Source organism: Fusarium redolens (assembly GCF_020744475.1).
Source record: "Fusarium redolens strain MPI-CAGE-AT-0023 chromosome Unknown BKA55scaffold_1, whole genome shotgun sequence".
NCBI classification, from domain to species: domain Eukaryota; kingdom Fungi; phylum Ascomycota; class Sordariomycetes; order Hypocreales; family Nectriaceae; genus Fusarium; species Fusarium redolens.
In genome coordinates, this window is record NW_025763664.1 from 5,882,731 (window position 1) to 5,905,145 (window position 22,415).

Below are 22,415 nucleotides of genomic sequence, written 5' to 3' on the forward strand. Positions count from 1 at the left end.
TTTCACATGCTAGATCTCCCCAACAATTTCTCTGTTTTACGGTAAAAGAGCTCGCATTGGTTGACATCGTGGCTGTGTAGAACCCTGAAATTCAGCCACGCAATCACCTTATCGCCAAGCCACCATGATGACATCAATCCTGTGCGGCTTGTCGCAGGTTGGTTCCTTGCAGTCATGGAACCGGTTTCGAATTGTCTCGCACGCCACTCTTGAGTCTAGAAGTGACGAGGCCTCTCATATCAGTGAATCGTTCTAATAAATGCCTGTTCATCTATTAAAGACATCTCTCACCCAGAACTTGAGATTCAGTCCACTTTCTTTCCCTGTTCCTAGCTCTTATACCTGACACGAAGCTACCCCGCCATTGACTCTCAACCTTAACCTTACAACTACAACACCTACAGCTTTACATACTCTAATCCGATGTCGAATCCTGAGAAAGCTCCCCAGTATTCTGCTGGCGACCAGCACGGAGGTGGTCTGCTTCCTACCGCCGACCCTTCCCAGAATCAATCTCAAGACTCCTCTCTGCCTCCAGCGTACGAGCAAGGATCCGCTGAGCTTCCTGGAGACGAGAAGCCCCGCGCACCCCAGAATCCCGATCAACATGCTCAGTTCGCAGGATCCCAGAACCAGCAGCAACCTCCTCAGTTTGCGCCCACTACCGGAACCGAACAATATCCAAGTGCTGCAGATGAGAAACGCAAGCTAGAACAGCAGTACTTCCCTCCCCCTCCTCCAGGTCCTCCTCCTGCGCAAGATCAACACCAAGCTTCCGCCGCTCACCCGAACCCTCTTCAGGGAAACCCAGTTACTGTGTCTCAGCAGCACCAAGAGACTCACCAGCCCTTTGACGCCCAGCAGTCTCAGCAGGCCCAGCAAAACTACGCTATCCCGCAGTACGACCCTGCTCATCCCACTTTCGCGCCCCCTCCTACAAACCAGCCAGCTCAGGCTCAGGCGCCGCCTCAACCAAGTCCGACAGCTCCTACCCATGGCCACGGCTTCGGTCATGGTCCCGAGACAACCACAACCCAGGGTTCGACTTCTGCGCATCCTGAGACACATAAGAAGCCTGGTTGGAGCGAAAAGTTCAGCCAGCTTGGTATCAAGGCCGCTGCACCTATCAACAGCCTGGCGCACAAGTTTGGCAGCCAGAGTTTCCTTCCCGAGACTATCGACAAGGAGTGTGACAAAGCAGCTTCTATCTTAAAGTCCTTCTGCAGTAAGTCGTTCATGCAGCTTGACCAGAACATCGGCTAACATGCTCTAGAAAACGGTGTCTACGCCGATCCTAGCTCCAGCCAGGTTCCCACATCGACCGACCCCAAGGCACAGGAGACCAACGACGAGATCATCGATCCCACCAAGGAGAAGCCCAAGAAGCGAGTTCTTGTTAACATTCCTCCCAAGGTCATTGCCAAGGCCCAAGGTCTCGCTATCTTCACAACTCTTCGTGCCGGCTACGCGTTCTCTGGTGCCACTGGTTCAGGTATTCTGATCTCTCGTCTCCCCGACGGATCGTGGGGTCCTCCTTCAGGTATTCAGGTCCACTCTGTTGGCGCTGGTTTCATGATTGGTCTCGATATATACGACTGCGTCTGTGTCATCAACAGCCGAGAAGCTCTCAACGCTTTCGCCAAGACCCGTGTTGCACTCGGTAGTGACCTTGCTGTTGTCGCTGGTCCTTATGGCGCTGGAGGTGCTGTCGAAATCGGTGCCGCCATGGATGGAAAGAAGAAGGACAAGGAGCACAAGGACGAAGAAGCTCCACCCAAGCCTCCCCGCCCTACGGAGGACAGCCAAGGTTTGAAGCCCGAGACAGAGGCAGACAAGAAGAAGAAACGCCGCAGCCTTAGCACCGGCGCTTTTAAGCCTGTCTTCTCCTACGTCAAGTCCCGCGGTTTCTACGCCGGTATCCAAGTCGACGGCACCGTCGTCGTCGAGCGCAAGGATGCCAACGCCGCTTTCTACGGTGAGCGCGTCTCAGTCGAGCAGATCATTCGAGGAGAAGTTCCCCGCCAGAGCGGCATGTGGCCCGCTGGTGCTCGCAACCTTCTCGAGACTCTGAAGGGTGCTGAGGTTGGATCTCTCAAGGTCAATTCCGTGTCTCCGACCGATCGGGACCCCACTTCCGCCGGACCCTCTGTTCCTTCGGCGCCGGTGGCGTCGGGAGCTAATGCGGGACAGACACAGCCTCCGGGATATGTCGATGATGGAGTTCACCGACCTGAAGTTGGCGATGTGAAGTATCGTTAGGGATGAGAATGATGAATAATGAGATACCACAAGAGACTGAGGTAATGGTTTGATCGGTCCCTAGCTATGAAATGTTAGTAGTTTTAGCCAAAATCAGAATTGTTTTGTTTAACAAGTCCTCGAAGTGAGAATGTTCTTGACGTGATTTTTATAAAAGCAAGTAGAATTAAATGCATGAATCACATTACTCGCCGATATCCTCATCGCAAACAAAATTGTTACTTCGAGTCAGCATAACGCTTTGTCTTTCGCGCTCTAACAAGGACCATCCAATCTTCGTGTGTATCGTGACGTCATAATAACGCTCGACTTAGGAGAATACTGTAAATAAAAAACGACAGAAACATAGCCATCCATCGTAACTTTGGCCCTAACAAATAACACACTATCTTGTTACTTTTTATGGGCGCTGGTACCATTTGCTCTTCCGAGTGTCTGGTCGGGAAGCTCTAGGGTAGTGGCTGCCGCGCCACATCGTATGTCATTGCCCCTCCAACGTGGCGTCCCCACAGCTCTGATGAAGTCATTGCAACTCTAGCAGCCCAGCGACCTTGGCAAAAAAGCCAACTTTACAAAGGCTCAAGAACCCGCAAGCTTGATTCGCAAACGAAGCCATGTCGTCGTAAGAAGACCCAGCTATACCGGCAATCCCTGGACTGATCAGCTAACATTTCCTGTGTCAGAAACATCCTTTCCATCCCCTTTCGCAAGTCGACCCAGCTTTCGCTTGCTTCGACGATACGGCAGTATATCAACACCAAATATGATCAACACCCGGATATGTTTAAGCATGACCTCGAGGTCATTGATGCACTTCGGCGCGATGCGGTGAACGTTCAAGAGCCGCATCCGAGTGGCATTAAGAAACTACAGGCATATGCGGGACAGCTTGTTTGGGTTGGGGCCAAGTTTCCCATAGATGTGAGTGTCACGCGATGCTAGCTAACAGCACAAACTGACGTTGATGAAAGGTTGGTGCCGAGTTTTCGTGGTATCCTGCCCTTGGATACAATACCGAGCGTCCTATGGTGCGAAACAACCTCAAATACGAGCTCATGAACATTCTCTACAACCTCGCCTCCCTCTACTCCCAGCTCGCCATCAACACGCCCCGGGGCAACACCGAAGGCCTCAAATCAGCAGCGAACTACTTCTCCCTCGCGGCCGGCGTTCTATCACACATGCAAAAAGAGATTCTTCCCGAACTACGAATGTCCGATCCTCCCGAAGACATGGATCACGACACACTCGAGTCTTTAATCCAACTACTCCTCGCTCAGAGTCAAGAATGCTTCTGGCAAAAAGCCGTTATGGACGGCTACAAAGATGCATCAATCGCCAAGCTCGCCGCTCGAGTGTCCGACCTGTATAACTTTGCTGGTGAAGCTGCTATGAAGAGCGAGGCCATAAGTAGTGCTTGGATCCACCACATGAGCGCAAAGCATCATCATTTTGCAGCTGCTGCGCAATACCGAGCTGCGTGTGATTGTCTTGAGAAGAGGAAATATGGAGAGGAGGTTGCACGATTGAAGGACGCAGTTGCTTGTGCGACGGAAGGCATTAAGGAGGCCCGAAGTGGCTATCTTGGTAAGACGGTGGTTGATGACCTCAATGGGTTGAAGCGTAAGGTTGAGGAAGACTTGAAGCGAGCAGAGAAGGATAACGATGTTATCTACCTGAGTATGTGCGCTGCGACCCTTGCTTTGCAAAGTACTAACATTTTGCAGTCGCTGTACCACCAAAGTCGGAGCTCAAGATTCTCGACCGCGCAAATATGGCCGTAGCTCGGGTGCCACCACAAGTTGCCAATCCCTACGATTATTTTGGCGACCACGCCGAGTTCGGACCAGCTTTGTTCTCTCGACTTGTTCCCTTCTCAGTGCACGTTGCCACATCGATTTACGAGGAACGACGTGACCGCATGGTCAGCCAGAATATAATCAGGGAGCTTGAATCGCTTACGGACAAAATTCACGAAATTTTGACGTCGCTTGGACTTCCAGGATCGCTACAAGCTCTTGAGAAACCTCTAGGTTTACCGCCTAGCTTGGTTCAACATGCTGAGGAGATCAGACAAGCAGATGCCATTGGCAGAGTGCAAAAGGGCTTCGCGGATATCGACAAGTTGCGGTCTGGAGATATGGCGATCTTTGAAGAGGGCAAGGCGGCTCTAGCTTCGGAAGAAGAGGAAGATCAGCGATTACGGATGAGATACGGAACTGACCGATGGGTGCGACCCGAGAGTCGGCAAGATCCTCAAGGCGGGAAGCTTTGGCAGCACGCTTCCGAGATCGAGAGTTACTTCCAAAGCAGTATCAGTAGCGATGCAGTTGTCAGGGAAAAGTTCGGCGCGATCCAGGATCTGCTTGCTATTCTCTCGGGGCCGGACCGAGATCTGATGGACTCTGTGCCGTCGAGCCGACGGGTTGACATACCCGAGACCTTGAAACCCGTTATAGGAAGATTGCGCGGCGCCTACAACGATGTTCTTCGTCTTGAGAGCCGTCGTCGCAAGAAGGTTGAAAGTTTGCGAGAGAACGCCCGGCGCGACGACATCAAGCCCGATATCCTCAAGGAAGCAGCCCGATTGGAGCGAGCGTACCCTAACACAGCACTGGTCCCGGCTCACTTTGAGGAGTTCTTCGACAAACGACTTGATAAGCTGTATGAGCCCGAGGTAGAAGCGATTGACAAGGAAGCCAAGGACCAAGAACGTCTGTTGGCGGATGTTCAGCGGATCAACCGCGAGTTTGAGTCGCAGAAGCGACAGATGGGTGAACGCGGTAACAGAGAACGCGAGGTGGCTTTGCAGAAGCTGGATAATGCCTATTTTAAGTACAAGGAGATTATCAATAACCTCGAAGTTGGACGGAAGTTCTACAACGATTTGAACAAGATTGTTGGACAGGGCTTCCGTGATGTTATTCGCGGTTGGGTTGCTCAGCGTCGCATGGAGGCGAGAGCATTGGAAGAGTATGCTCCTCACCCTCCAGACGCGAATCGTTTACTGACCGATATTACAGGGAAATTAACATGCCGACGTTGTCAAACCTCAACATCTCCCACCAACAACCTCCCGCACAAAGCCCAATGCCGTCACACCAAGACCCATCACATTCATATGCTCCACCACAACAACCTCCTCAACCTGTGCAGAGTCCAGCTCAGGCAAACATTCAGTCTTGGGGAGAAACAGTACAACAGCCAAAGCCAGTACAGCCCCAGAAAACACCGGTTGGTGCAATGTGGGCTCCTGGTATGGGTATCAAATTTGGTCAAGCGTCTGGTGGTTCAGGCCAACCTCCTGCACCTGGAACGTGGAACCCCAACTCTGGAATCAAGTTTGGCTGAGGGAATGGGGAGTTGTATAGATACCCTGCTTGTTAGACGACTGTTACTTGGTAGATATAGCATATATGGCGAATACGAGTTTGTTTACACCCAAGTCCTATGAGTGTCAATTGTCTGTCTTGTCCCAAAACTATCGTGAAGCTATCCGCTGTATCCTCTCCTCCAATGCCAACTCTCGGCCTGCAAATTCATCGCACAGTATAAACTCCATGACTAACAGCATGATATCCCCTCTTCCCAACCCTCCCCGTCAACTCACTCTTCCATTCCTTCCCCTCTCCAACCAACTCAACAACCTTCTTGAACGTAAACTCCGGCTTCCACCCCAACTCCTCCGCCGCTCTACTAGAATCATAAACACGATCAATCCTCTTCAAGTGACTCCATCCCTTATCCTTGAAAACCTGCACACACTCCGGCGCAACAGTCTCAAACACCTGCTTAGGGTCTTTGTCCAGCATCGCAAGAGTATCAGCGTCGTTAGGAAAAGGCGGCGGTGCGCTGATGATGTACTTCCGAAACTTTATCTCTCGCGCTTTATTCATGGCGCAGACTGCCGCGCGGACTATGTCCTCGATGTCGCAGCGGCGGTAGGCTAGTTCGAGGACTTTGAGATTGTCGTCTGAGACAGCTGCTCTACGATCTTCATCGTCATCCTGCTCTGGGAAGAAGCGACTCGTGCGGAGGATTAAAACAGGCATGCCTGTTTGTTTCTGGACAAGGAAGCATAGATCCTCCGCTGCAACTTTTGTAGCGCCGTAGATGTTCTTTGGGATGGGAACGACGGTTTCGTCGATCCAGGCAGCGGGTTGACCGGGTTTTGGACTCAGCGCTGCGCCGAAAGTGCTTGTTGTGCTGAAGAAGATGAAGCTTTCGATTTGAGCACCGAGTTTGGAGGCTTCTTCGAGAAGAATGAGGGTGCCGGTGATGTTTGTGTCGATGAAGTCTTGTTTGGAGTGACTTTCAACATGGGGCTTATGCAACGTCGCTGCATGGAGGACATGCTGGATAGGATTTTTCTGAAGAAGAGATGTTATGAAGGCGCGGTCTGAGATTGATCCAACGTGTGTTGTGTTCTCGGAGGGCAAGATGTCGATCCCAAGAGGTGTGAAGCCGAATGTGGGAAGGGAGAGCATGAGGGCTGTGCCGAGATGGCCGGATGAGCCTGTTACGAGGACGTTGTAAGCCATGGTGCTTGTTGGCGTTGAGGCAGGATTCTGGATGAAGCGGGCAGAGGAGAAGATGTTTAGAGGAGGTGAAGGGTGAAGTTGAGGGTTTTGTAGATGAGGTGGGGTTAAGCCGGCGAGTGAGTCAGGCACTAAGACGAAGAGAGTGAATCACGGATGAAGACGGAAAAAAGAGGATTGGTGGTGAGAATGGATGTTGTGAGAGGGGATACAGTGGTTGTGAGATGTTGTTTGGAGAATAGGCAGGGTGAGTTTCACGACGTGGTGTAAGGCCGAATGGAGGTGTTGACGGGCTCTGTTCTAGTGAGGATTGGGCCGCTATTTATGTTATTTATGGAGTGTCTATCATATATTCAGGTAGTAGGGAGTCTCTGGAAGTGCCTCTATCATTGTTGGTGATAGCTTCAGAGTGTGCTGTCAGCATCCAGTCACCTCTTGGTAGTGAGGACATCGTTCGACTTAACCACTCACTGTATTACATGCCGCGCGCGCCAATGCACAGAAAAGACCCCGAGAGGATACAATGTGTCACTGAGTAATATCGGCTAGAGAGGACTGTTTTGTTCTGCCAAGAATAATTGCTGAGCTTGACCATCTACGATGTGTAAAATTCTCATGTCTGACCCAGCAATGAGTTGAGAGACAACTAAGTCTTCAAGTCACAACACCATTTGGAGAGATATTGTTTCTGATAACGTTGATTGCTTCATGCTCCCAATTGACTCAATATTTATCCCTTAACTCTCGTGTCCACAATGCCCTCATTCTCAGCCCATGTCCAACAACACCATCACTGCCGTAACTTGACCTTGACCACCAAGCCCCATCCTGTCTTCCCTTCCCAAATGCCCATCTCATTCTCCCTCCGAAACGTAACCTCCTCAGCCTTGACCGTCATAGTGACCGGCTCTTCCTCCTGAACCTTCGGTACTGGCGCCGGTGGAGTAGATGGTTCAGATTTCTTGAATAGGCCCCATCTTGATGCTTTCTTTGCTTGTTCAACGTGCGCTTTGACGGTTTGACGATCAACTCGTTCTGGGGAGATGTACTTTGCTAGACGAACTGCCATGTCGTGGTCTGACCACCAGAGGACGTCGTCTGAGGCAGATTCTTGGGTATCGTCTTCCCATCGACCCCAGTCGTCGAAGGCTCTATTTCTGGGCGGTTGACTTTGCTTCAAAGGCTTCTTTTGGTCTCCGACTAATTTGCGGTCTTCTCGAACGCGCACAACAGTTCGGGATTGATCTTCATCGCTGAAGAACCATCCCTCGCCAACTGCTTCTTCTGGCACCATGGTCATTTCGACGACTCGTGGTGGCGGCTCCATAGCTGCTATTGACGAGAGCATATTCTCAATGTGAGGTACCAGAAGAGTGAGAATTTCACTATCCCGTTCATCGCGCGCTGAGTTGCGGACTGCTTGGACGGATTGAATGCGTAAAGGAAGATTGTTTAAATGTGAGGAAAAGATAGTCGTGACTGACTGTCGTGGTTCTGATGTAGGTAGTGATGCTGAGGGACCGGATTCAGTGTATGGGGGAGGAAGATCCCCATCGTCAAAGGAATCTTGCTTCGACATGATGTTGATGTGAAGAAGCCAAGTCTGGAGATTCTGCAAGACGTTTAGTCAATGCTACATCAAATGCCAACGCACGATGAATATACAAGAACCTGAATCAACGTCGCTTACACAGAAAGTCAGCCCACGATCAATAGTGCTCGGTCACTACCAACTCAGCCTTGTATCGCCCCGTCTGAAAGAGTAGTATCAAATGCGTCAAACTAGCAATCGCCGAAACCACAAAAGAGGGTGGACCCGTCACAGCCTTGGGATGCACATTATCTCTGCCTGAAGAACCACCCGCTCTGTTAATTGGTTACTCATCGTGGCGCAGCAGAATTCTGGTGTTCAGTCATGCAATTTGAGGCTTGGCAGTGTTGGGACATTCCAAGTATCATCGAATCATAATTACTGCACGTGAGTATCGCATTGTGGTCGGGCGTTTAGCCAAGATGATGAATTCGGATACCGGCAGGAAATGCTTTGCTGATGAATTCCGCGATTTGAGAGATGGGGCGGAAATTAAAGACGATCCATTTACAGGGCTGTGTTGATAGTGTTTTGCGGCTGAAAGTAAGTTCAGTTATGAATGATGAGCAATAGAAAGGACATGGTTTTGCAATATAGCAATCATTGAGTATCAATTGCCAATAAACGCATTAGAATATGCCATGTGTCGGGAGTAAACCAACTTACACGAGAGTTTGAAGTTGAAACTTCGGTGATACTTTAGAGGGTGACCCCACTGTAGATCACCCGAGAACGCCCAACCAACATCACAACAAAACACCTCACCAAACCCGGGCATTCCCCAAGTGGCGATCAATATATCATACGTGCCTTTCATTAATCTTATTTATCAACTCAATCTGATCACGGGACCCCATTCCAGCAACCTGCATACCCCTTGTGGACATGGAATTCTTCCAGAAGACGGTAATTGACAGGGGTACTCCAGACTCCGCCACCACATCTTGGAAGCTTGAGCAAGTTCAGGCTGCGAGGCACATTTATGATGGAGAGAATCCTTGTAAGCTTTGAGACATGAATGTTTGTGTGCCTGTGTCAAGATTATGTCATGGGAAGCATATAAGAGAGTGGTTGCCCGCTTTGTGAGACACTTCTTTTTGAACATACTATACAAAAATTCTCTCGTAACATTGGTTCTAGAGATATACAACACTCGTTGCAAATAACAACTTACACCTGGTCACACATTACCAGTCCGATACTTTAATACCCAACTACACTTCCAACTTCTTATCTACACTAACAACCAATCACTTCAACCCTCCAACACCACTCAAGATGTCTTACAGAATCTCTGCCCCCGATGAGTACCTTGCCATCACTGGCATGGGCATCAAGACCGTCAAGATCACAAAAGCTACATGGGTCTGGCCTCTCCAACGATGCACACGCTTCAGGTAAGCATCCCCCCTCTAATTGGCCAACAGTCACTAACTCCCAATCAGCATCCGACCTCACGACTATGCCATGGACCTTCAGGCCATGACAAAGGAGAAGTTGCAGTTCTCTCTCCCCGTCGTCTTCACAGTGGGCCCTGATGTCAACCAGCGCGGGGCCAACCGCTCCGATGCCGACAGTGAAGCCGATGGCCTTGAGCGTGAGGATCGAGGGGATGCTTTGATGAAGTATGCTATGCTTTTGGCGAACTCTGAGGAGAAGGAGAATATTAGCCAGAGCCAGCATGTTTCCAACATCGTCAAGGGTATCATCGAGGGTGAAACTCGAGTCCTCGTCTCTAGCATGACCATGGAGGAGATCTTCACTGAGCGAGAGGTCTTCAAGAAGAGAATCTTTCGAAACATCCAGAACGAGCTGTCGCAGTTTGGTCTGCTCATCTTCAACGCCAACGTACGTATCTCTGCAGTTACGCTTCTTATCGCATAGCTAACAAATTACAGGTCAAAGAGTTGAAGGATGCCCCCAACTCAGTCTACTTCGCCTCCCTCTCCCGCAAAGCCCACGAAGGCGCAACCAACCAAGCCAGAATCGACGTCGCAGAGGCCCAACTCCGCGGCAACGTCGGCGAAGCCCAGCGCAAGGGTGAACAAGAGCGCGAGATCGCAAAGATCAACGCCGAGACCGCCGTCCAGAAGACAGAGCGCGACATCGAGCGCGCCCAAGCAGAAGCACACCTCGACACCAAGCGCACAGGCCTCACCCGCGACGTCGACATCGCCCGCATCACAGCCCAGCGCGTTCTCGAGTCCAAGGATGAGGATCTCAAGAAGGAGGTCGAGATCAAGCGCGCTGCTGCGGAGATGGAGCGTCTTCGTGCGACGGATGTTGTCAAGGCTACGATTGCGAGGGAGAGTAAGCAACAGGCTGCCGATGCAGCTGCGTACGAGGTTGAAGCGGATGCGCGGGCTCGTCAGGAGGCTAGCCAGCGCAAGGCTGATGCTGCAGCTTACCAGACCAAGATCTCCGCGGATGCTGATGCAGCTGCTGGGTATGCCAAGGTCACAAAGAACACAGACGCCGCAGCTTATCAGACCCGTAACGAAGCTGAAGCTTACAACTACGCCGCCCAGCAGCGCGCCGAAGCCGAGCTCGTCGCCAAGCTCCGCGAGGCAGAAGGTATTTCCGCCATGGCAGACGCCTACGGCAAGCTCTCCCAAGCGTTCGGCGGTCCCGCTGGATTACTGCAGTACATGATGATCGAGAAGGGCACATATGTTGAACTCGCCAAGGCCAACGCCACAGCTATCCGCGGTCTCGAGCCCAAGATCAGTGTTTGGAACACTGGAAGTCAGGGTGCTCAGGGTGGCGATGCTACTGAGACGATGCGCAACGTGTACCAGATGCTGCCGCCGCTGATGAGCACTATTAACGAACAGACTGGTATTACTCTGCCGGAGTGGCAGTTTGGGAAGTTGAACGCTGGTGTTAATGCTGTTAACCAGGAGGGTGCTAAGACTAATGGTCACAAGAGCCATTAAAGATTGATGGCTGGCTGATGGATGTACAGTATGGAGATGGGATTACGATGGACGGTCTTTGATGTGCTTTTGAGATATCCGGCTTCGCCACATTCATCTTTTCCTTTGTTTATAGACTTGTTAGTTTGATACCAATTTGTTAGCTTAAATCGAACACTTCACTTTAATGAACAAGTACTTGCATCTGTTGATGAACATCGACTAGAGCCTCCCTAGTGACATTCGAGCCTCTTCTCAGTTGTTATGGATGGAACCAACCGTGGAAACATCGTTGTGCAGCCCCTTCAGTCCACGCGAAGGGAGACCTGGTACGACTTACCCTCAGCTCGTGGGTGAAAATGCTGCATACACTAGAACCGCGAACAATGCATGTTTGTGGATGAGAACACAGTAAAGGAGAGCCGCAGGGGATGGAACAGAGATACTAGAGCAGAACAGTACGCGGTTGGCTGAGTGTTCAATGGAATTGTCTACACACACAAAGAGCCCCCTTCCGTCTCCTCTGTTTCATGGCCTGCTCATCTTAGCCAAACTTTATCCTTTACTTCGAAGGATCCTCCATGCAATGAGCAGTCGTTCCAGTGTCCCAACAGAAGGGTACAATGACGAGTGTTGTGGCTCAGTGCCCGATGTGAACTATCGCGGCCCCAACATATGGAGGGCCATGAACCTTTCACCCCCGGCAATCACCCTTGAACGAGTGCCGAATGACTTGCGAGGGGGCCTTAATCGTGCTCAAAATAGTGTTGCGTTGTACTGTCTTGACCGCTGGCATTGGAGCCTGACAGTCTCGTCGTAAACGATCGTGCCCTCAGATCTCACGACCCTTTGTGAGGCTCACTGGAATATGAGGCGCTTGAGGCTAGGCGACCTCAATGTCAAAGGCTTCCGTGATCTTCGTCGTGGATTGAAAGTTCCTTATCGCTTAAATCTTGCCTGGAGTCGTTTCATATGTTGACCGCGCTTGTGCTGTTAAGTGCGATTCTGAGCTGGGACGAGCGGTTGAGCTTCAGCTCTCGGGCGGGATCATCTGTAAACAGCACATCAGAAATAGAAGCCGAACATTAGAATAACAGGATAGAAACTCAGTCTTCTCAAGTGCTCCGCGGGAAGTGTTTGCCCAAGACTTCCACAGGACGGTCAGTTGGAATGTTGTTGTGACGTGCTTGCTGCCTCATGGCTCCATTGAAAGGGACCGACCGACGAAAGACTGATGAAGAGTCTGTAGCGAGCGATTGTCCAGCTCAAGCATTGTAAGACCGATGAAAAAAAGCGCCTTGAGACCAGAGTACCCAGAGTAGAAACGTGACACGGCAAATCCGTAAGAACATGCTTGAGTTTCTGGTGATTCGAGGTCTGCAAGGCGTCCCGTCTTCTTGACAAGGGGAACGAGAGTAATTGGTCTTTCGTCTACTGTAAATACAGCATCCTGCGGTTGACCGGGAGGTAGTCGGAGTTTCTGTGACTGGCGCCGAAACCCGGTCTCGACTTTGGTGGTTTGTCATCGGCAGTGACTTTGCTGCTCCGCTTGAGACAGTTGTTGTATGAAGGTGAAAAGAATTGAGATGGAAGCGGAGCTTAAACGAATCGTGCTGCCTCGTGGCTGCTGAGGCTATCGTGGGGAGAGTGCGGCGGTCGTGGAAGAGGAGCTTGGGATCGAGGTTGAGGGACGTACATCGATTGTCCGGGAGAATGAAGAAGGGTTAGCCTGGTACATCCAAGAATGGGACGACATCACCAATGTTGCGTCTCTCTAGGCGTTCGAACTTATCGGCAAAGATAGGTCTGACGCAGGGTGACATGCTGTTGACAGAGCACTTACCTTCTCATCGCTTGGGCCGCGAGTTGTGTTGGCGGCTGTTGCGTGCTTCTTTTAGTTGTGTGGGGACGATCGGTCAGTCTTCAGCATGTCCTCCGATTGAGTGAGTGCGGAGACAGAATGCTCAAATATTTACAGTGGAAGATGTAGGCGATGGCAACAAAGCAAGCGGACAGTCACATTATGGCATTTGCAAGGTCTCTCGTGTTAGGAGAAGTAGGTTCTTATTGACATCCTGAATATTGAGTTGTTTCCTAGCTATATTGGTGCGCTGGCCAATCCTAAATGTCCACCACAAATAATAAACGATGAAGATGATTTCGAGTCCAGAATTGGCTGATCGGGCAGGATGATTGAGAAAGTTGAAATAAGTGTGAAGTCGGTGATGAGTGGGACGTGGAAGGACAAGGTATCTCGAGACAGGTCGTAAAGTAAGAATGAGATGGCAGAAAGAGTAGTGAGAGGAGGAGGGTGAACAAAGATAGGTTGTAATCTTGAGGGGAAAGGAAAGCTCTAAGGCAACACTAAATGACAAGTTAGCGATGAGTGAATGTCAATGAGAAGGGCGAAGACTTACCAGTTGCTGGTGATATCCGACGAGTCGATCTGGTCCAGACTTGGATAGAGAGCGTAGCTGATGTTCGCTCATCCGTTGGATGTCATGTATAATATAAGATAAATCGAGACCAAGACGAGCCAGGACTAAATACGTTAGTACCAAGGTCAACTTCAGAGAGTAATGAAGAGACTTACCAATTGCTGGTGATCTGCGACGAGACCACCTCGTCCAGGCTGGGATAGAGAGCCGAACTAATGTTGGCTTCTCGAGTTCTCGAGACACTCCCTGCTGTAGTGGCCTTGCTTCTCGCAGTTGCGGCAAGTCACAGTGGACATGTCTCGAGAGCGCCGCCAAGATATATACAAAGTGTCGTGTGGCCAGGACCCCGTGGGGCTTCAATGCCGCGGTCGGGTTGGGCAATGAAAAGTATATATATATACAAAGGAGTGTAATGATGTTGGTGATGCGATCCACTGGAACTGTTGATGATCTTGACGTCGGTCTCCCATCGGCCGACTTTGACATCATCACAGGCTTCCTGGTACTCTTTGAGAAGCTGAGGGAGCCTTTCAGATCGAGACCGGTGAAATGATGACAAGAATGGCTGCGAGTAACATGGTTGCTAGCAAGCGACACCTCCAGTGATAAAATTGCCAAGCTCGATGATGGAGGGCGCAGGTGTATCGCAGACCTCGATCCGGTGCGAGATGTCCATCTCTTGACTGAGCGCACCTGCGACAGTAGGGCTGCCCTCTGCGTGGAAGACTGCAGCAGTCTTCCCTTTGGAGCGAACTCCGCAGGGTTGACTTGAAACAGTTTCAACGTTTGTTGGCTCAGGCTTGGAAAACTGTTTAGGGGTTAGCATGTCGAGAAGGAGGGAACTCTTTCGAAGATAACTTACATCAATGATATATTCCGCCTTGACGACGATTACATGAAATCGTACTTGCCGAATAGCGAAGTGACAACAACACGCAATCAACATCAAGGCAGAGACATACGACCTTAGCATCGCTCTCAGGCGCTGCTTCTCGTTGAGAGCTCAGGCTTGGTCGGCCGTAACCCCGAAGTCGGTGGTACGCGGGACCATGTGAGCGCCGTACACGCTGCGACGAGCCTTATCATGACATGTTAGAATGGATGGGGATGAAAACCAAGAGTGGAGGAGGACTTACAGCCTCCATGCCGCCGCTTCTTGTTCAGGCCGTCACTCACCCGCCTTGCGGTGGGGGTCGAGGCGGCCGAGCCCGAACTTGGTCACCAAACAATTCCGGCCAACCTGAGTTGAAACAAACAACCGAGTCTCCCGAGGAGACGTCAACAGTCTGCTCAAAGGAGGTTGGCCGTCCTTGTTTGGGATGTTCCGGAGCATGACTGCTAAGAGGTTAGGACTGATTGTGATGTAGGGAAGGGCAGTAGGTACTTACGGTGGTGTGAGCGTCGCGTCCGGCGACCAGCTCGTTGATGTCGACAATGTTGTTGAGCCACGATGGCTTTTCACAGTGCGGCCCCAGGACCGGGGCCGTCACTCACCCAAAGTGTTGGGGATGTTTTGGAGCATGATCTGTCGAGAGATCAGGACTGATTAAGAGGGAAGGGCAGCAGGTACTTACGGTTGTTCGGACATCCCGCCCGTCGTCGGTGTTGTCAATCTCGAGGGAATCCTGTCTTTCGAAAGACTTTTGTCTCGAAGTGATCACTCGTACTTCTTGGGGCGTTGACTTCGTTGAGCCCATGAGAAGTACGAGCAATCACCTCGAGACAAAGGTCCGGACCCAAGCGCAAAAGCGCAAAAAATCTAGATGAACGGTGAGTATGTGTCCTCGCGTGTCGGAGGGAAGTGAATCACTGAGTGAAATGAAAGGTGAAGCACCGCGTGTTTGGGGCAAGGGAAGAGAGGAGGGGATTTGGGGAGGTGAACGAGAAGCACCACAAGATGTTTTCGTGAGGAGAGAAAGAGATGACGTGACTCACTGTGGCATGTTTAGGGTCGCGCAGGGCCCCGAGTCAGAAGACTCTTGAGGATGGTGATGTAGTATATAGAGAGGAAGGAAAGGAGGGGAGATGTAGTTTGGGGATAATGATATTTGTTGTTGTGGCATAAAAGTGTGTGAGGATGAGAGAAGAAGAAGAAGAAGAAGAAGAGAAGAGCTGGAGGAGAAGTGGGAGGGAAGAAAGATATAGCCCTAGCAACCGAGCTGCGGCCGCAACAACAGGGCTTCTGCCCTCTCCCTCCACCAAACGTGCTTCTCTGACACTGGCAACAATGATATCAGACTGAAATACACTAAGGGGACTCCTTGTGCAACCGGAAAGGAGCTCCAGTGGTCGTTAGTACGTCGTATATCCCCTGAGAAGACGTACATGCACCTATCTAGTCACCCGCGGGTAGCTGATGCCCTGAACAGACCACCGAACACGCCCAACAGTGCTGTGGTATTCTATTGTTCAGTTGTTACAGTATGCATCACGGAATCATGAGCTTCAAAAAATAGGTTCACTTCGCTATTCTACTCATCAATGTTATTTGATAATACGGCAACACTTGGGGATCAATGGATGCACTCCTCCACCATGGTTTTGCAGAGCTCTTAGTTAGGTCTTAAAGTGCTGGACTTGGCCCCTTTGTGCATAATGTTGCCAACGTCGCTAGGTAAGAACACGCCTTGAACAATGTCCCTGTTCGCGCTCCAGCAGTGGGCCCGAGGCACTCCATGATTCTGACCGCAAGCAAACAGATACCGCCACATCTCAAGCACATTGAGCCTTCGAAATTAAATATATTGATCCTTGGAAATCGTAGAAGTCATATTATGGGAGTCTGGATGATATCCTCTCATCCACCCCTCGTCAAATTCATCTTGAGCGAGATACCCCTTTCGACAAACACAACACACCATCACCGGTCTTCACATATCATGAGTAGGTCTCACTTTGAAATGCAAAAGAGAACACGCACCGGAAGTTTAATAACAGCTACTCAATTGGAGTAGGGACCTCGCTGCGGCCTCTTGCGGCCTCCTCATCAACCTTGGCCGCAATCAAGGAATTAGCAAACACGGCAATTACAACAGCAAAGCACCAGCAGCCCCCATAGCTCGGGAGTACACTTGAACATGAAGGCTTTGGTAAGATTCTATTGCCTCACGATGCTCATTGATACTAATGCGGAATCGCAGGGCTTCCTTCTTCAGTCGTGGTCTTGTCGACAGCGGTCTCTGGATGCCGCCCTGAATTCAGGGGTTTTCGAACCAGAAGCGACCTTTCTGCAACTTACATCAATCTCATTCGTGAACGATCCGAGGCACTCTGGAACACCAAAAGAAACTGGAAGATGAAGACGCTCGGGATCGCGAGGCGTCTCGAGCTTGGCGAGGGGCCATGGTATTGGTCTGCAACAAGATGTGACGGATTGTGGTCCTTGGACGCCGGGATGGGCGATTGGTCGCTATGGACTGGTTCTCGCAACAACTAGCAGTTAACTTAGAAGGCCATGAGGTTGGTGCGCTCCCAGTTAGGCTGCACGGAGGCGGACTTTTCAGTAAGTTTCTTGGATGCTGCCATTGCGCGCCGACATTTCCACGAGTACACCAACATCTACTATAGATTCATTGATGGAGATCCCAAGTAAATTTAGTCTCCCATTTGTAGAAGTCGCATTGTGGAATGAATTGATCAACTGCGTATTGGGTGATGATACTTTAGAGATTGTTACCGCTGGAGAACAGTTGGGGACTTGTTCTTGTTCTTGTGAAGGAACTGCATGCACAGCTTGGCTCAGACACGCCAAACAATGCCTTCAACATATCTGGGGCCGAGTAAGTACGTTGTGGTGCGAAGTTACTCGAACCCTTCTTCCCCATTGCTTCTGCTCATCGATCTCCGTCAGTGCCTCCTCCGACAGGCCATTCGAGTCTACCACCAACACCCCACTCCACTAACAGCCCTGCGAAGACAGCCCAACGTCGCTCCAAGCTCTGGACCCTTGATGTTCAAGCCAACGCCCTCTTCGCCGCTAAAACACCTCTTCGGCTCAAGACGTTGGCGACGTGAGCGGAAAGGGGGTGCATGTGATGTCACGACACGCGGTCTCCCTTGGCGACCAATATTCCAGAACTAATGGAACATGCAGTGTCATTCGGAGATGGCTCCTGCGGTTGAGACGGTTGAGAATTTGAGTTTAACACCTGTTTCAACTCGCTATGGACTTGCTGCCTGGGAATTTCTATAAGCCATCACCTTGCAAGGGGCGCCTGTCCGCCAATGTACCGCGAACGCCATCAGCAAGGAGGTTTACCATGGAACATGATATGGCTCTTGGAGGAGGATTTGACATATGATGAAACATTTGCCTTTGACTCTCGTCAACGGAAGCCCTCAAAAACAGGTAAGTGACCAACTCTGGATCCTGCTCAAGGCACATTCTTATTGACCATCTTCACAGAGCAACACTCGACTGACAGCAGCGTCGCTACTTTCGAACAATATACCCAACCGACTCCGATACAACGATGTATAAAATCTCATCTAGCGCAAAGGAGTTCAGATACGCGAGGAGCCCAATTAGTCCACGACAGAGATGGGCCAGCACACTCAAACTCTTCAGGATGGTGACCATCGACTGGGTCAAAGTCGCCCACGATGCTTGAACTTCATTCGGGCCTGAGCTCTATGCCGCTGTTGAGAAGGGGCGGTATTCCAAGGCTCACATAAGCTTAGATATTGAGCTCCTGAAGAGTGATCGCTACGTCTCTGTACCCAAGAACAAACGCGCAGCCACCGCCAACACAGCTCGCGGCCCAAGCGACGAGAAGGCGTAGGCGCTGCCAATGGTATGTCACCTTTACACTGATAAATTCACTACATGTGTGACAGTCTTTGACAGATAATGTGTCCAATGACTAAACTTACCACAAGCCCGGCCAGCATCATTGCTCTCACTCCGAAGCGATATCCGTCAACGCACTACTGCCTCTGTCAACATCATCACCTTAACCATTTCTTTAAAGCTGAGATGCAAGCCAACGAGGATCAATGGTCCATCCAGCGATGGTAACGTACTCAATACGCTTTTCTGTCAAGCCCTCTGCTAAGCTCTCTCAGCTCCGCCATCGCCCAGGGGCAAACAAACCGGACGAGCCACATCTCAGTACTTAAACGTACAACATTCCATTGTGTATCCCTCTGCACAGATTTCCATCAACAGAGCGCGATTTATTTCAAGTTTGGTCTTCTTCCCCATGCTCCACCTTTCTAATGCTCAGAGCAGTGAGAAGATGTTCAGGGGGGACCTGTGGTATGGCCTGTGGCCCAACTTTGGCTTGTCGGGCCACAGCACACTCCTAAACAGTCGCCCTCCAGAGCACCGGGGTCACCAATCGAGATCAAGTTTCGGCCAACTGGGACGTGGCATGGGGAAACATGTGCAGGTCAACAAAGGACAGCAAGGACACACTGAGGTGACCGGCCACCACAACGGAATCTCCTGTCCCGACACAGAGTCCCTTTCACAATATATCCGCCTTTACGAGCATCAAGCTGGTAAGTCCGATGCAGCGCTCTCTCAGCCAACTTTTGTCGTAACGAAGCTGACGATGTCATCGATCTGATCAGGAATCTTGTACCAGTGTCCTTGGTCTTCGTAGCATTTCCAGTCTGCCTCGTACCCAGCATCCCACATCACTTGCGCCGCGCTTAACCTCAAGCCTACAGGTATCTTTTCGTCCACTTCGCCGTGGCCAAGGAGGATGGGAGTCCGCGCCGCCGTGGTGTCATCCGATTGGTTGTCCAAAGGGTCCAAGTTCAGGAGATCCCGCTGCATCGCTTGCGCTTTGACAGGGCTGCTCTGTTCCTCCTCCTCGTCATCTTCTATGGCCATCGCAAGACCCTCTTGGAACGTCACGAAGCCGCTCATACCGATGTACACCCCGACCGAGTACTCAAGCGCCAACAACACAGCCAGCAACATCGCGCAACCTTGGCTCAGCCCTCCAAGAATGAGGTTCTCTGACTTCACATCCTTCAACTGATTCTCAATGATCTTTCGGGTCTCTGCCGCGGACTCAACGAGACCATCGATCTGCCGTTCTTTTTAAAAATATGGGCCATCAAGACGAGCCATGTCAAACCACATGGTGAGCATTGATCTCCCAAACGCCGTGGAGCGACGAAGCTTCGAAGTCGGGAAAGCGAAACGAGCGCCCGGGAACAAAGCGGTGAGGGTGTTTACTGAAGAAATTATGTCACTCTCCAGCAATTCTGCTCCAAACTTCTCGCCATTGGAGCTCAGGCCATGGAGAAGGATGAAGGTATGAATGTGCTGGAATTGCGGTTCGACGATGTAGAGCGGTTCTCCCGCCGTGCGCTAAGGTGGTGAACTCCCAGACATGTTGCAAGACGCGAGAGATATGTTATTTACCTAATTTGAAGGGGTGAAGTGATCGGAGAGTCTTTGTGACCCCAAAGGAATATGTACAAACAAAGATCAGGGCTGTAAGTTATGCGCGCGGCTGTTATGGCCAATCATGTGTTCAGGGGCGGCAACTGAACAGGGGATCACAGACGACATGTCCTTTTGTCAACCATTTTGTTCATAAAACAGATTTAAGCTCTGTCTTTTTTTTAAATGTCTAGATAATGAATGAGGACAAACCCCATTGGGAATTTTACTACGAGGCGGCCATATGACTTCTTTGACTCGCCATACAGGTGTAACTCGGTTGGAGAACTCCTTTAGAAGTGGACAAGGATACAAGGGGAGACAACATCACACCTTGCAGCATTTGAATTTCTTAGTATTGGCTTGATGCTTTACAAGTACCTATGTGTATACAACTGATCCAAGCAAGATGTACAGTAATATGTCGTGTTGTAAATTGGACAAGAATTACATAACTGTCTACTCCTCGTGAACCTACCCTAAAGACTGTGAGATCGTCCATCATACTTCTTTAAATTAAGCAAAATACATCCATATCTTCAGTCAAACCACTCATGATAATATTTAAACTGCTCTGCTTGGGTAGTTCATCCCGCTTCATGAATAGTATCACGAGTTCCTCACTATTATTGTACTGATGCATCGTCGATTCTGACTTCGCCCCTGCCGCAACCAACACTCCTCCCAACACTTAGCGATCACATCCTCACTGATAACTCGACCTATTGCGTCAAGTCCATTATGTCGTGCTAAAGAATAATCTACATCTTCAAAATGTTTCAGCCAAAAATGCGTTCCAGACTCTACCGTATGTAGCATTGTGAACATGTTTTCTCCCATACATTGACGCGACTGCACTGACAACCTTAGCAACTCCCGCCACATCCGTGACCATTTTTGCCGCACATCGACAAGCTTGGCATGAACTCGATGACTTACCAAGCAACTGATTATGAAGATTTTACTGACAATGTTGTCCCTCCCTTTCCGCTGCTCCATTCGATTATCCAAGCTCCCACTACAACCTTCGTCCATGCTCGAGGTTGCCGTTGGTCAACCGAGTAGCCTTCCCAGAAAGATCAAGACCGTTATCATCTGGACTCATAACACGAACATGACCGAACATGACCGCGGTATCTGGTCAATATCTCGCAATAGTAAGCCCCCTTTTTGATCTTGGAGCATCAGTAACCGAAGAAATTGCCACCAACTTGAACGAATTCTGATCTGCCTCCAGTATATCTCCAAGTCTTCGCGGCGCCATATGAACCGCAGCCGGCCCCTGCTTGCAAAAGAGGAGCGAGCGCAAGGGAGCAGTCAGGAAAAATGCGAACAGTCGGTCGGTAGCTACGAATATGTCCCCGGAAAGGGGAAGGGGCAAAGATACGAATCCACGCTGGCGCGGCGCAAACATCGCGGATGAACGACGGCTCGGATGAAACATGGAGGAATGATAGCCGAAAAGGAAGAAGACGACGAAGTGGGAAGCATCATAGGGGATAAAATTGAGTCCTAGAGCAAGATTCCAAGGTGACGCGAAATTGCTCGACAGTTTCGGCGCACGCAAAGGAATTGTGACGTGAAAGATGGTCTGGCGAAAACCTCTTGAAACCAGCACGTAACTTCATGTACGAGAAAGACATGGGCATGAAATTAGATCAAGAACAAAGATAAAATACCAAAGTTTTCTCAGTAATTGGCGATCCTGGTGAGCACAGGTGCGTCATCGGGAACAACTGAACATACCACTACAGTGCATGATATTGCAGCAAAACTGCATCCCTACCTATTCATGAACCACGTTGTATCTGTGTTACTGAGATATGACATGATGAATTACAAGCAACTGAAGACCACATCGACTTTATGCGGAGAGTGAGGTGAATTCAAGGATGAGTGACTTGGCTTAGGTAGGTCCACAGGGGTAATACCTTCGACTATATCACATCATCTTTCCCAGCTTAAGCACTAAATCATTGGTACCTCCAGCTGGAGGCTCACACTGGACCTCCCCAACGTCCTTACTGGTTATGAGGCCACTAAATTTGCCAGGGTCACTGCCCGCTGGCAAAAGGAGACCCGATCGAGCTCCCCCCATATCAATTGCAGTGACGGTCCGTTGCCAGTGCCATTGTTGACTTGCTAGCGCACCTCTCACCTCTGCGGTGCCAAGTTTCTCCCTCATCATCTTCCCCACCTACCTACTCTGTTGTCTTCTCTACTTCTTCTTCCCTTCTTCTTTATCCTCTCTTGGACCCCACCCAACATCACGAC

General features: G+C 50.4%; 6 protein-coding genes across 6 annotated transcripts; 3 read left to right on the forward strand and 3 right to left on the reverse strand.

The window, feature by feature from the left end:
* The first annotated feature begins 41 nt into the window (after positions 1-41).
* BKA55DRAFT_632728 (uncharacterized protein) lies at positions 42-2,614 on the forward strand. The gene is made up of 2 exons (XM_046196968.1): positions 42-1,225; positions 1,274-2,614. Exons 1-2 carry the CDS (start codon positions 424-426, stop codon positions 2,257-2,259), a joined length of 1,788 nt encoding a protein of 595 aa, XP_046057603.1. The 5' UTR covers positions 42-423; the 3' UTR covers positions 2,260-2,614.
* A 2-nt stretch (positions 2,615-2,616) lies between these two features.
* On the forward strand, positions 2,617-5,705 carry BKA55DRAFT_552853 (BRO1-like domain-containing protein). The gene is made up of 6 exons (XM_046191470.1): positions 2,617-2,735; positions 2,798-2,881; positions 2,943-3,180; positions 3,231-3,939; positions 3,987-5,232; positions 5,283-5,705. Exons 2-6 carry the CDS (start codon positions 2,874-2,876, stop codon positions 5,608-5,610), a joined length of 2,529 nt encoding a protein of 842 aa, XP_046057604.1. The 5' UTR covers positions 2,617-2,735; positions 2,798-2,873; the 3' UTR covers positions 5,611-5,705.
* Positions 5,706-5,798: 93 nt separating this feature from the next.
* BKA55DRAFT_495686 (uncharacterized protein) lies at positions 5,799-8,376 on the reverse strand (the record flags this gene model as incomplete). The annotated part of the gene is made up of 2 exons (XM_046186303.1): positions 5,799-6,827; positions 7,606-8,376. 2 exons carry the CDS (start codon positions 8,374-8,376, stop codon positions 5,799-5,801), a joined length of 1,800 nt encoding a protein of 599 aa, XP_046057605.1.
* A 1,290-nt stretch (positions 8,377-9,666) lies between these two features.
* BKA55DRAFT_533422 (uncharacterized protein) lies at positions 9,667-11,324 on the forward strand (the record flags this gene model as incomplete). Its single annotated transcript, XM_046189463.1, has 3 exons — positions 9,667-9,785; positions 9,834-10,236; positions 10,287-11,324. The coding sequence occupies 3 exons, from the start codon at positions 9,667-9,669 to the stop codon at positions 11,322-11,324; spliced, it is 1,560 nt and encodes a 519-aa protein (XP_046057606.1).
* A 2,846-nt stretch (positions 11,325-14,170) lies between these two features.
* Positions 14,171-14,846, reverse strand: BKA55DRAFT_552862 (uncharacterized protein). The gene is made up of 2 exons (XM_046191471.1): positions 14,604-14,846; positions 14,171-14,549 (listed from the first exon to the last, which is right to left on the reverse strand). Exons 1-2 carry the CDS (start codon positions 14,712-14,714, stop codon positions 14,325-14,327), a joined length of 336 nt encoding a protein of 111 aa, XP_046057607.1. The 5' UTR covers positions 14,715-14,846; the 3' UTR covers positions 14,171-14,324.
* A 4,419-nt stretch (positions 14,847-19,265) lies between these two features.
* BKA55DRAFT_701399 (Alpha/Beta hydrolase protein) lies at positions 19,266-20,643 on the reverse strand (the record flags this gene model as incomplete). Its single annotated transcript, XM_046200595.1, has 3 exons — positions 19,266-19,789; positions 19,871-20,066; positions 20,620-20,643. The coding sequence occupies 3 exons, from the start codon at positions 20,641-20,643 to the stop codon at positions 19,266-19,268; spliced, it is 744 nt and encodes a 247-aa protein (XP_046057608.1).
* Between the last annotated feature and the right edge of the window lie 1,772 nt (positions 20,644-22,415).

What these genes read in the sequence shown, in the direction of transcription:
- BKA55DRAFT_632728 (XM_046196968.1), top strand. Translation starts at nt 424, where the DNA reads ATGTCGAATCCTGAGAAAGCTCCCCAGTATTCTGCTGGCGACCAGCAC. An exon ending in TATCTTAAAGTCCTTCTGCA is followed by an intron (nt 1,226 to 1,273) that starts GTAAGTCGTTCA and finishes AACATGCTCTAG; the next exon opens with AAAACGGTGTCTACGCCGAT.
- BKA55DRAFT_552853 (XM_046191470.1), top strand. An exon ending in GGGCCAAGTTTCCCATAGAT is followed by an intron (nt 3,181 to 3,230) that starts GTGAGTGTCACG and finishes CGTTGATGAAAG; the next exon opens with GTTGGTGCCGAGTTTTCGTG. An exon ending in GAGGCGAGAGCATTGGAAGA is followed by an intron (nt 5,233 to 5,282) that starts GTATGCTCCTCA and finishes CCGATATTACAG; the next exon opens with GGAAATTAACATGCCGACGT.
- BKA55DRAFT_552862 (XM_046191471.1), bottom strand. Translation starts at nt 14,714, where the DNA reads ATGCTAAGGTCGTATGTCTCTGCCTTGATGTTGATTGCGTGTTGTTGT. An exon ending in AGGCGGAATATATCATTGAT is followed by an intron (nt 14,550 to 14,603) that starts GTAAGTTATCTT and finishes ACCCCTAAACAG; the next exon opens with TTTTCCAAGCCTGAGCCAAC.